Source organism: Balearica regulorum, chromosome 2, assembly GCF_011004875.1.
Source record: "Balearica regulorum gibbericeps isolate bBalReg1 chromosome 2, bBalReg1.pri, whole genome shotgun sequence".
Taxonomy (NCBI): Eukaryota; Metazoa; Chordata; class Aves; order Gruiformes; family Gruidae; genus Balearica; species Balearica regulorum.
In genome coordinates this window covers 168,382,248-168,394,488 of record NC_046185.1, presented here as the reverse complement: position 1 = coordinate 168,394,488, position 12,241 = coordinate 168,382,248, and the positions used below count along the sequence as shown (strand labels likewise).

Here is a 12,241-nt window from a genome sequence, read left to right as displayed (position 1 = left end):
GCCTGTAGACTGGATTGGAGAACTGGAGCTTTCAGCTTCTTAGATGTTATGTGGGTTTTGGCTTTTGTTGTTAAGCTAGATCTGTCCCAGAGCCAAGTACACAATGCAACCCTACAAACAGTCACGTTAATAAAACTGCAAGTGCTGCAGAGAGGTGCAGCTCAGTCTGGTGCTCGTGGAGGTGACAGACTCACTACTGTCACCAGGGGTGTTGGAGAGAGCTGCAGAATAGCAGAGTGCTCCTTGTGCTGCGCAGAACAGAGCTCCCCTGTGAACATTGTGCATTGCAATGAGTCTGATGCCTCCTGCGCAGCACAGAGCAAAGCACTGCAACACACCAGTGAATGGCACTGCCCCCACTGAAGTGGCTACAGCACCTCCTCTAACAGAAGACTGCTGGGCCAGAGGGTGCAGCATGCCCTGGAGCTATAGGTGCAGCACAACCTGGAGCTATAGGTGCTGCATCATTCAGATTGGGCTGGGTGAGAAGACCAACAATGAAAAACTGCAATAAAGATAGACTCTGGCATGATAGAGCCATGCAGATGGAAAGGGACCTCAGGAGGTCTCTGGTCCAACACCTGCTCAAAGCAGGTCCCCTTAGATCAGGATGCTGAGGAACTTGTCCAGCTGACTTCAAGTATCTCCAAGGATGGCGATTCCACCTCTTTGAGCCCCTGTTACAGTGTCTGACTACCTTCCTTAGTATTTTTTTTCCTCCTTGTTTCTAACTGGAATTTCCCATGTTCCACCTTCTCTCTGTTGTCTTGTGTCCTGGAGTAGGAACTTGGGGTGGGGGGACAATCTTATGTGGATGCCCGAATGCACACATTTGTGCACACATGTGCACAGAGAGTAAAAGGTAGCAACAGATGTAGACACATAGAGATACATATATACATGGACATGCATTTATTTATACACACGTGTTTATACATGTATATATACAGACACAGACAAACAAGACTCATTTTGCCCTCATGAAGACAGTTTCATCATTTACAAGGGAATTGTCTACTCAGACCTGCCCATTCATTTACCTGGAAAATGGTTCTTAAAGAACTAGGAAAGGAGTATTGATTGCATCCCATGGGGCATTTACTCACTCAGTGGTCTCCTCTCAGGAAAAGGTTTTCAGTGCAACAAAGCTGGTTCATTCTCTAACAATGGGCTTGTATGAAGATCTGATGGGCCAGAACATGGTGGTGGTGCTACTGTTGTTCGTTACTCAGCCTCTCCAGGACTTATCTATCTGCTAGAGGCTCACAGAGCAGTTCCCCAGGAGGTCACCCTGGACTTGTTTTTCCAAAGCTGGTGCAAAGTAGGAGTTGTGATGGGCCCTCTGACCCCACTATGAGCAGGCTGAGGCAGGGCAGAGGAATGATCCACTGTGCTGTGCTGCCCTGTGAGGGAATCCATGCTGCTTGGAGGTTGCCTTTAGGGAGCAGCTCACTGTACTCCTGGCCTTGGTCAGAACTACCACGTGGGTGTCATCACTGCAGGAATCCTGCAATGCAAAGAACCTCTACTCTGGTGGGGAGAAATTGGCTCTGACTCCACATGGGCAGGAGAGGAACAATCTCCCTTCCCACCGAGCTGGCACCTGGGAAAGGTCATGAGCTCCCCCCAGCCACCTCCGACGCCTTTGCAGCCAGCTCCCCAGCAGCACGCAGAGTTCAGTGTGCACCTGCACAGGAGATTCAGTAGCTAGTCTGGTCATGACAGCCTCAGCAGCAGCATGCAAACTCCTGGTGGGTGCATTCTTAGCGCCAAAGGAAAATGTCCCAAGAGCTGAAAGTTACCAAGGGCATGCTGGAACTGGGGCTTGGGAGGAGAGAGAGGCTGTAGCCACACTCTGCTGTGCTGCTGCTCACTCAGGTGCTAGGCAAGCGATGAAGCACTTCACGAGACTGCAGTGCTTGATGATCCCTAGCTAGCCAGAACTGCTGAAATCCCTTCCAAACAGGGAGTCCCACTCACCTGCCTATGCTGGACCTCGCACAGCCTACCAGCGCATGCCAGTGTCCTCAGCTGCCGGGCTGAAGTCTGCTTTGCGAGGCCGTGTGCCGCACTTCTGCGCCCACAGGCAGGCCAGATACCAAGACATGGATGGGCTATAGTGGAGCACATTGGTGACGTATCTTGGTAAGCACAGGCCAAGGGAGCTGGGACATTGTGTCAGACCTCTGCCCTCTCTTTCAAAAAGACAGGGCTGATTGGAAATAGCAAAGTGCAGAGCAATAGCACGATGTCTGCTCTGGCCATCTCTTGTAAAAGCCCTGCTGCATGTACCCAGTGTGTGGCCCCAGCTGCCTGGGGGCTGGTTAGTGCTGCCCATGCCACGGCTGCTGCCCACCTATGTTAGCCCACCCCCCCAGGAGGCTGGCTGTGTCAGCTCAGCGAGGGCTGTGAGGGGGCCCACGGGGCTTTGGGAGTTGTGCCCCAAGGGACACGTCCTGGCGTACTCTGCTGTGCCCAGGCTCTCTGGGAAGTGTAGACCTGTGGTTTCCAGCCTGGGGCTGGATGTGCTGAGGGCCTCAGTCTGCATCCGTTGCTCCTGCCACGCAGCACCCGCACCCTGCTGCAGCCAGCAGCAACTGCTAAACACAGACACAGCAGCTCCTGCCCCTAAACACGGACACAGCAGGTCCTGCCTCAGCCTGCCCTGGCCCAGGACCCTGTGAAGCCACATGGGACACCTTGGTGCCGAGAGGTGCTTGAACAGTGGGATAATGCTGGGCTGGGGCAAGGCAGGGCAGACCGGAGGGCTGCCCTCACTGCTGGATGGGGGTGTGCTGTTTTTCTTAACAGGGACACTGTTGTTCAGTGCCAACACCTTCCTGCCGGGGACAGGAACAGCATGCTGTGCCCCAAAGGCTGCCCATGGCCAGCACAGGCCCTTGCTCTGGGGCAGCACACTGGTATGGAGTGGCAGTGCGGCCTCCCTTAAGGACACCAGGGCCACTGTGGCGCTGGCAGCCCAGGATGGCCTTACCTGCCTGTTCGCAAGCTGGAGAAAAGGGTTTTTGTCTTGGCTCTTTGGGACCGTGTCAGAGCCCACAGGGAAACCACTGGCGCTCCTTTCCCCTGGGCGCAAGCAGAGGGGCAGCCCCTGGCTCCCCTGCACCCCTTTTGCAAGATGCAGGCAACAGCAGGGCACAGGGCCTGTCTCCACAGGGCTGGGCACGGGGCCTGTCTCCATGGGGCTGTGCACTGGCAGTGGTGCCACGGCCAGCAGGACCTGGGCAGGGCAGTGGGTGCCCCAAGGGGGGGCTGCACACCCCCATGGGCAACATGAGGCCCAGGAGGGGCTGCTCAGGGCTGCGTGCCCCAGGGCTGTCCTCACGTGGCTTCGAGTCTGGCTGGAGACCCTGGCCCGGGGCTGGCTCTGGAGCTGGGTCCCGGCTGTGCCGCAGGTCAGGGTGCCCCGGCGGGTCAGGGCAGGGCTGGGATGGGAAGGGAGGCGCCGGGGCTGGGCCGGGCGGGATCCCACACGGGAGATGATGTATGGGCAGATGTATCAGATCGCACAAGATAAACAAGCAGTGAATTTCATCAGGGCCCATCATGGCTTTAATTTGGCTGCCTAATGAGTCAGATCCAGCCGCGCAGATAAAAGTTGTCAGAGCCGCAGCCCTAATGAATTTCTTGCCACTTGTAATCAAGGCAGCTTGTCTGAGGGGGATGATTAATGGGCCCCAGAGGAGCTGCCGTCCCTCGGCTTCCATTCCCGCTAATGCAGTCGCCAGGAAATTAAGCAAAGCCAGCACCAGGCTGGGGCCGGGGCAGGGCCGGTGCGGGGGCACTGAGGTGCACCGTGATGGGGAAAGGGGACAGGGAGTGAGGGGCAAGCATGAGTGCGGGCAGGGAGGGCTGGGCCTGGGACCGGGACCAGGACCAGGACAGGCTCCACGACACTGGCACATGCAGCCAGATGAGTTCAGGGGCTGGTGGAGGGGCTGGGGCCACCACCTGCAGCCACCAGCACAGCAGCCCTCTGCCATGGGAGGGCAAGGGGAGGAGGCAACAGGGGTTGGAGGGGTCTCCTGAGGGGTATCTGTGGCAGGTGGGGTGCCCAGGGGACAGCAGGGTATCTGGGCAACTCCCTTCCTTACAGCACCACCACTCAGGCACAGGGACCCAGCCCCCGTGCCCAGCCCCAGTTCTGAGCCTGGAGCCAGGCACGGCAAGGGGACGACACTGGAGCTCCAAACCATTGCATGTGGTGTGGCCTGGGGTGCAGCCAGTGGCGAACCAGCAGCGCTGGGGCCTTGCTTTGCCGAAAGATGAGGGAAGCACACAGGTCAGGGATGGCAGAGCAGAGACCCCACGTGTCCCTTCACTGCTCCCGGGGGGGCTGTCTACACCTTGGGACCAGATGACCCCCAGACTTCTGCAGCAATCTTTTTGCCATAGCAAACCACCCAGGGTCCTTGCTTGCTGGGACAGCCCACCATTCCCCGCCCATCTCTGCCTCCCCACCAGCTTCAAACTCACTCCACTGTGCACAAGGACCCACTGGCCCCAGCCCTTCTGACCCAGCATGTCCCCTGCCCAGCACACCCCTCTGCTGTGCCCATCTCTGAGCCCACCAGAGCCGTGCATGGCCCTGGGGCTGTGTCCCTGTGTTGTCCCACAGCACTCGGGGTTCACACATCTCCTCTCCCTATCCCAGCACTCCGCCATGTCCTCCAAGGGGCCCAGGTCAGCACAGGACTGCTGTTACCATCTCCTGAGACGGAGGAGAAAGGGCTGACCGTTTGTCTCTCTGGGATGGAAACCCACCAGACCCTGCAGTGTGGGCAAGAAGCAGACTGGAGGCTGCACACAGAAAAGCTGGGCTGGCAGGAGGTGGGTTGCTTTATTGGCCTTTATCTCCTTGGCTGCAGATAACACACACAGGGCGACTCATGGCAAAGAAACAGTATATACAGAGTGTCCATATAAATATTTCCAATGTACATTTTATACACAAGTGACAGAGACGTTCCACAGCAGCGTCCAAAGCCTTGGGGTTCCAGCGCTCAGCTGCAGGCTTGGCCCAAAACCAAAGGGAGACGCTCATCTCCTCTCTCCTCTTGCTCAGTCGGAGACCAGCCCCGCCTGGGCAGCAGCGGGAGCCAGCGGGGATGCTCTGATGGAGACACTGTGTATGGCTTTGGGGCTTGAACCTGGAAGGACAGTGACTCTACAGACAGACAGACACAGCTGGGGATCCCGGGGTTACCATCCTCCTCCCCCTCTAGGTCACCAGGGAGGCTGGAAGGGCCTTTGTCCAGGGGTTGTGTGGGAGAGAAGCTCCCTTTGCATCAGCATGTGGGGAGCAGTACCAGCGAGGGGATCCCTCTCTGCACCGGCCAGAAGCAGAGAGGAGCACAGGGGTGCAGTGGAGAAACATGCACCTCCTGCTGCCCCCCACTTCCCCACTGCACCAGGGGTGCACAGCAAGGCCGACATGGGGGGAGGGCAGGAGGGAAGTGCCCAAACTGCCCTACTGTTTGGGAGAGCGGGTGCAGCAATTGCCCTCCCCAGTACCGGCTGTGCAGGGGAGGGCCACACACCTGAACTGCCTCCAGTCCCTGCATTATCTACATGTGTGTGTGGTGGGAGGCACAGAGGAACTGCCTCGCCTCCCCCTGTACCGGTCGTGAGAATGGGGGTACTGGAGCCCCCCATCCCAGTGACTATGAGGGAGCCCCACCACAAGCTGGCAGCGCTGGGTCTGCACAGCTCCCCCCCAGCTGCATGGGGAGAGTCCACAGGAACCAGCGCAGAGGAGCAGGCTGCTGGCTCCCCGGCCTGCTCCCGGCCAGAACAGAGGTCGCGGTGGGGGGTGAGCGCAGCAGGTGGTCCAGACCCGCTCCTGTGGCCCTGGTCCCCCGGCAGGGCTGGAAGGCGGCCATGCAGTCAACGGAGGGCCTGTGAGGAGCTAGACAGCGCTGGGGCTGGAGCCGAGCTCAGCTGGCACCACGGTGCAGGCATTATTGTTGGCATTGGTGTTGCGGCGGGGCAGGCTGGGGGTCAGCGTGGTGACGGCACTGTCGCTGGGGCATCCGTGCTGCAGCAGGATGTCGATGCACTCTTGGCTGCCAGCTCGCCGGGCGTAGGCCAGCGGGGTCAGGCCCCGAGCGTCCCGGCTCTTCACGTCTACCCCGTACTGTGCGGGAGAGAAAGCAGCTGGTCAGTGGCACCCGGACGCCACGCGGCCCATGGGCACAGGGCTGGCACAGCAAGAGCACCAGCAGAGGCTGAGCGGTCGGTGGCACTGGGGCAGGCAGGCAGACGGAGACGGGAGGGTGGACAGGGCAGCGCCAGCGGGCACGTGGGGGAACTCGAGGGAGGGGGATGGATGAGGGGTGTCCCAAGACCTGGGAGCGGGGAGGTGCTGCGGTGAGGAAGCACTGGGACAGGGCCAGAAGCGCTGTGGTGGAGGCTGTGGGGTCCTGCCTTACCCAGATGAGCAGCTGCGTGAAGACTACGTTGGCCATGGCGCAGGACAGATGCAGCGCTGTGCGCCCGTCTCCATCCCCGTAGGTCTCATTCACTTCCTCCTTGGTGCCATGGGCCAGGAGCGTCACCACGAGGCGCAGGTCATCCTCTACCACAGCCCGCAGCAGCTGCTGCCCCAGCGGGATGTCTGATTGGGGCAGCGGAGCCAGGAAGAGCTTCTGCTCATACTTGGCCCGGATCCAGCGCTCCTTCTCCTCCCTGCCAGACAGGACACTGTCACAGGTGGGCCAACCTGCCTGGGCCCCGTGTGCGAAGGGGCGTGCATAGCAGTGCTGCCACCCTCAATGCACCCCATGTTACCAGTGCACGTTTGTCACACGCAGGTACCCCTGTGCATCGCCCCTGCTGCAGACACTTCCCCTGCCGTGCCCCCCGTCACTGGGGCTCTGTCACACTGCTCCGGACACGTGGCTGAGACACTTGCCTCACTCCCTACACAGACTGCACTTATGCCTGTGCACATGCAGCAGCGTCCCACACCCAGACCCCACACCTGTCACTGTGCAAAGGGACACTCGCACCTCCACACTAGTGCCCCTGCACACTCTCCTGTGTGCCCATGATGTGGCAGTGCAGGGACCGTCTCTGTCCCATGCTTGCGCGTGGGCCGTGGCCAGCGGCAAGAAAAGGTTAGCTGCTGCACACGGCAGCCCAGTGCCACGGGAGGCGCGTTATCACTGCTGCCGTCTCGCCTGGTGCAAACAAAGGCTGCGGCAGCGTCCGTCCCGCCTGGGGCTGCGGGGCCGGGTGGATCGATGTGTGCCGTGCCGCCGCTATCTGCTGCCATTCTATCCATCTGCATCTGGCGGGTGGCCATCAATGCCCTGCGCCGAGCATGCTCACTCTCGCCGCCCCCTGACCCGCTCTTATCCGTTGATAAGCTGCAGAATGGGCTCTTGTTGGGATGAGTGACAGGAGAGTCGATCCGATAGGGACAGACAAGGGCCTGAAAGGGACGCACCCTTGAGACCCGCATGACGCTGCCAAGCCATCTCTGTTAACCCCTTCTGCTTTGCAGCCAGACACGGCTCCAGCAGTCACCGCATGGCCACCGCCGGCCCTGAAGCCCTGCTGGTCCACCAGGACGGTGGGAGAGGGCCTCCAGTGCCCAGAGAGCAGGCAGGACCCCAGCACTGGAGTACCTCGAGGATTCCTGTCCACCTCTCTGTTTGACTGGATGGCTGCTCCCAACCTCCTGTGGTGCCCTCAAGCCTCCTGGTGTAGTTGTCTGAGAAGCATCTCTGCGGTTGCCCATCTCCCTTACCGACTGCTCTCAGGGGTGGGCTTGGGGTAGCCTTCCACCGCTCCTTCCCAGACAGCGTTGGCCAGGGCATTGCCGATGGCCGTCATGACCATGAGAAGCTCGCTAGGCCAGTCATCCAGGTCCAAGGAGCGGACGCGGGACAGGTGGGTGCCCAGGTTGCGATGGATCCCGGAGCACTCAATGCACATGAGGGAGCCCAGGTTCAGACTTGCCCAGTCTGGATCTGAGGGCAGCAAGATCAATGGGGGAGAGTTAATACCAGCAGGGACTCACCAGCCTGTCTCCTGTGATCCAGGAGACCCATATTTGCAGGCACCTGCCCAGCAGATCCCTGCCAAGCCCAGCACCCCAGCAGCACAGACAGGCAAGGACGCCAGGCTGGTCAGTAAGGGGTCACGGACCAGTGTGGCAGGTGGGCCAGTCCCCCATCCCTGAAAACTGGGTCCACTACAGGAGAGGACTAGACAGCCCCACAGAGCAGGTTCCTCTGGGGTAAGACAGGAGGTGGCTGGGGTGAAGTCCCCCAGCCTCCCTGGGTGAGTGGCCCAACCGCCCAGTGCAGCATTTCTTACTCGGTGCATCGCAGTCCACGCAGAAGCTGTTCCCACGTGCAGTGCGGACGGCCTGCATGGCCTGTGCGTCACTCTGGCTGCCCAGCCGAGCCTGAAACAAAACATATGGGAACGCCGTTTACTCAAGGCCAACTGCCCCGCCACGTGTCCCCTCATCACCACCCCAAGAGCCGATCGGGGAGCTGCCAGCACCTCGCTCCAGTGGGCACCCCGCAGGCTCTGCTGCAGGAGGGGTGTCCAGCGCGGGCACTCAGAGATCAGGGTCCGGAAGGAAGACTGTGTGCCGGCTGTGTGCCAGGGGAGCAAAAAGGCAGAGATGTTCAAGGTGGGAGCGGGCAACACAGCATCCAGCCCTGGCAGGATGCAGAGAGCTCCGTGGGGCCGGAACCAGGCTGGGGAGAGGACAGGGAGCTCCGAGAGGTGACAGGGAACCCGGTGGGGAGCAACACAGTCCCAGGGATGGGATTCAGCCCTAACTGAGAGCAGAGGGATCAGTACAGGGTCCAACCTGGACAGAGAGGGAAGCCTGAGACAGGGATGGATGCAGCAAAGCAGATGCCAGAGAGGAGGGAACAAAGCAGAACTCAGCCAAGGCCTCATACCTTATTTTTGCTGCTCTCACAGCCCTGCAGGCTGGCCAGGATCTGGCTCTCGATGGCCTGGACCCAAAGCTCTCGCTCCTCTGATGTTGAGGCCTCAAAAAGCCACGTCTGGCCCGTCAGGGACACAATAATGAACTCAAATGGCTCATCTGGTTCTGGAAAAGAAAGTTATGCCATGACATGGATCAGAGAAGGAGGGGGTCTGCTGGGCTCACAGGGTGTGAGCACACAGGCAGATCCCTGCAGGCCACCGCCGTGCGCACACGTGGGCAGGATCGCTGGCAGCAGTGGTCCCCAGGAAGCTGGGACAGGGAAACACAGGCAGAGAGTGCCTGCAGGGAGGAACCAGAGCTCTGCGCCAGCCCGTCTCTCCTGCTGCTTGCACGGCTCCCTGCGTGCCAGCTCCGCTAGCGTGGGCTTGCCCTTCTTTCTGAATATGAACGTCTGCAGCCTCGTTCTCCAACCATTCTGGGATGGGAAACCGAGGAGGCTGCGGCACCGGACTCCTGGAAGCTGCTTGCGCCCTGGTCTCCATACCCTGCGTGTCCCACCTTTGGAGAAAGCGGCCGACCTCTAGAGCACTGGGATCGGCTCCTCCGCAGAGCTGGTGCCCCCAAACAGCCCCTTCACCCCCCAACGGCCCCCAGAGCGCTCGGTGTCTGTCGACAAATGGCTTTAGAGGGACAGAGCCATGCACACTGAATGGGGAGATGCAAGGAAGGCCCTTGCAGATGGCTCAAAGGCAGCTAGCTCTTCACTGTCCTGTGCATCGAGAGGGGGCATCATTGCCAGCTGAGGAGTGCAGCAGAACAGGGATCCCGCTTGGGAAGCCCTCAGTGCCAGGGAGCTCCACGGACCCCCATGACAGGGCACAGTTGCTGTTTTCCCGTGGAGAAGCACTCAGTCACAGAGACCAGGGCAGTAGCTATGAAGCAGCAAGAGTGATGCCATTCTCATCTCTGGCACCTCTCAGTGCCCTGCCGAGCAGGTGGCCTCCGGCTCCCAAATGTGGGAAACTGGTGGCCATGGTGGTTCCTGGAAGCCAGCCGAGCGGAGCTGCTTCCACGAGGGCGGCTGGGAGGGCGGCAGGGATGCGTGCAGGGATGCGTGCAGGGAGGGCGGTAGGGAGGGTGGCAGGGATGTGCACAGGGCAAAGTGCCCGGAGGGCAGAGCCAGGCAACTGCAAGCAACCCCAGAAGATACGGCCTCAATATTAACGCACTTCTCTAGCTGTGAAACATGTGGGGACAAATTCCTGACTTTCCGTTTTCAGGGAAGATGGTTCTGGTGAGCCCCAAGGGTCCCTCAGACTGCCAGGCACTTAAGAAGCTGGGTACAAACGGAACTGTTAGCATCCCTACAAACGCAGGCTGCCTGGGGGGTTTCCAGGGAGGGTGTCAGAGCACAGACACCTCTGGGCTGGGTGGCAGAGCCAGCAGCAGAGAGACAGGGGACAGTGAAAATGTGTGAAAGCACCCCAGATCCCCTGGGCCTAAGAAAACATCCCCAAAACAACCAAAAGCCTGCCAAAAAACAAGGCTTAACATGTGGTCTCCCCCTCTGGCTACTGCTCTGACTGCTGTAACGCCCTCCCAGTCCGGGCTGCTGGGGCTGGGCTCTGCCCTGCCAGCCCATGCACCGAGCGGGCATGGGGGCCTCAGACTGACATGGGGTGCCCTGTCTCAGCTTTGCACCCAAGCACCAGCATTTACCTTTTATTGCCAACTTCAGTAGTTAGTGCAGTAAATGACTTAACTAAGCGGGGCCTGAATGGAATGACTAATAAACGTTATGTCACAGCACACGCTTCAGCTCATAGCAAAATGATTTGTAATTACCTAATTAGCGTTATGCAAATAACACCCTCATCTCCATAATGTGCCTTCCCAGCTCTCTATTAAAAGCAGGGAGTCAACTGCACAGCTCCAGAGACAGCAAGGAGGCCGAGGAGCCCAGCCTGGTCCACAGCAAGGCAGAGCTGTGCCGGCCTCCAGCCCGGGGCAGACGCGGGGAGGTGAGCGGAGGGGGTCTGGGGGGGGAGCTTCTCCTCTGCCTGACTCCCCCCAAACTGCGGCCGGAGGAGTCTCTTACTGCGGAGGGAAGCAGCAGGAGGGCAATGACTGAGGAACCTGCTGCAGCCCGCAGCACCCCAGCAGAGATAATGAACGGGTGCAGAGGCCACCAGCCGGGTCCCACCAAGGTCATGGCCAACCTCAGCTGCTGCTGGGCCACCTGGCACCAGCTGAGCAAGGCTGTGTCCACAAAACCTCTCAGAAAACGGGTGCTGCCACAGGAAGTCTCCTTGAGGAAAGACAGCTCTGATGGGGATGGCACTAGAGCACAGCCCTTCCTCTCCTGCAAGTGCTCCTTCCAGGCTCTTGCTTCCTTTGGAGGCACCACCACCTGCATTAACAAATACTGGGCACCGCACCGAACTCTCTCCTTCCACCACGCACAACTGCTTACCGCAGAACAACCCGAGGGTAAAATGCTGTTCCTGCACGGGAACACGGTGGAGAGTGTCATGCTACTCACACAGCAGGCTCAGGATCTTGCACTTCGTGGGGGTTGAAAGTGTGAGTGACAAGATGCCTGCCCTTCACCAAGGCTGAGAGCACTCCATGGTGTGTCCTGCACAGATCCCAGCAGCAGCTATGGGGGCTTGGAGATTATCAGCCTTGGTGAAATGGACTGGTGCAGGAATGCAAGGCTAGATGTCCACACCAGTATACCCTTGAGAGGATTGAATGACTCCAGGATGAAGGGCTCTCCAGGTGAAGTGCCAACTGGCTTGCCTTTCCCAGACAGGAAGGGGAGGCTGTTTCACTAATTTCACCCTAGAATCAGCTTGTGACTCTTCCTCTGGGGAAAGATGTCTGCAACCGCCTTTCTCCTGCTGGGGAACAAGAAACCCTGGGGGATCAGGAGGAGGACGAGACTGCAGGGTGCTGGCAGTCAGGCACGCTGCTGCACTCTTCCCCTCTCTGTGATGCACTTGCCTAACTGGGACATCGACCTTGCCCAGCACTTTGCCCTTTCCTCCAGCTCTCAGCCGCAGAAGAGACCCCACCGTGCCTTCTCTGGGGAGCTCCCTGCACTCAATGTGCCTCCTACCCTAAGGACGTTTGCTGTGGAGGCTCCAAGGACACCAAATGCCAGCTCAAAAACAAGAGTCTTGGAAAATATAGAGCTGGTAAGTTCTGAATACTGGAGAAGAAACAACTAGACAACAGCCAGGCTAATAGCCACTGCCTCCATGGCTAGCTAGCGCCATCCTCTTTGTGAGCACTGCC

At 59.3% G+C, this 12,241-nt stretch overlaps 1 protein-coding gene across 4 annotated transcripts in view; it reads right to left on the bottom strand.

Moving 5' to 3' along the window:
- Window positions 1-4,837: 4,837 nt before the first annotated feature.
- Window positions 4,838-12,241, bottom strand: part of AGAP3 (ArfGAP with GTPase domain, ankyrin repeat and PH domain 3) — a 146,272-nt gene continuing 138,868 nt past the window's right edge. For all 4 annotated transcript variants that reach the window (XM_075747006.1, XM_075747007.1, XM_075747008.1 and 1 more), the window contains exons 14-18: window positions 8,949-9,103; window positions 8,347-8,437; window positions 7,775-7,997; window positions 6,453-6,708; window positions 4,838-6,157 (exon numbers count right to left, since the gene is read on the bottom strand). In XM_075747006.1, the coding sequence (XP_075603121.1) occupies window positions 5,930-6,157; window positions 6,453-6,708; window positions 7,775-7,997; window positions 8,347-8,437; window positions 8,949-9,103 (953 nt within the window). In that variant the 3' untranslated portion in view covers window positions 4,838-5,929. The remainder of the gene's footprint in view (window positions 6,158-6,452; window positions 6,709-7,774; window positions 7,998-8,346; window positions 8,438-8,948; window positions 9,104-12,241) is intronic.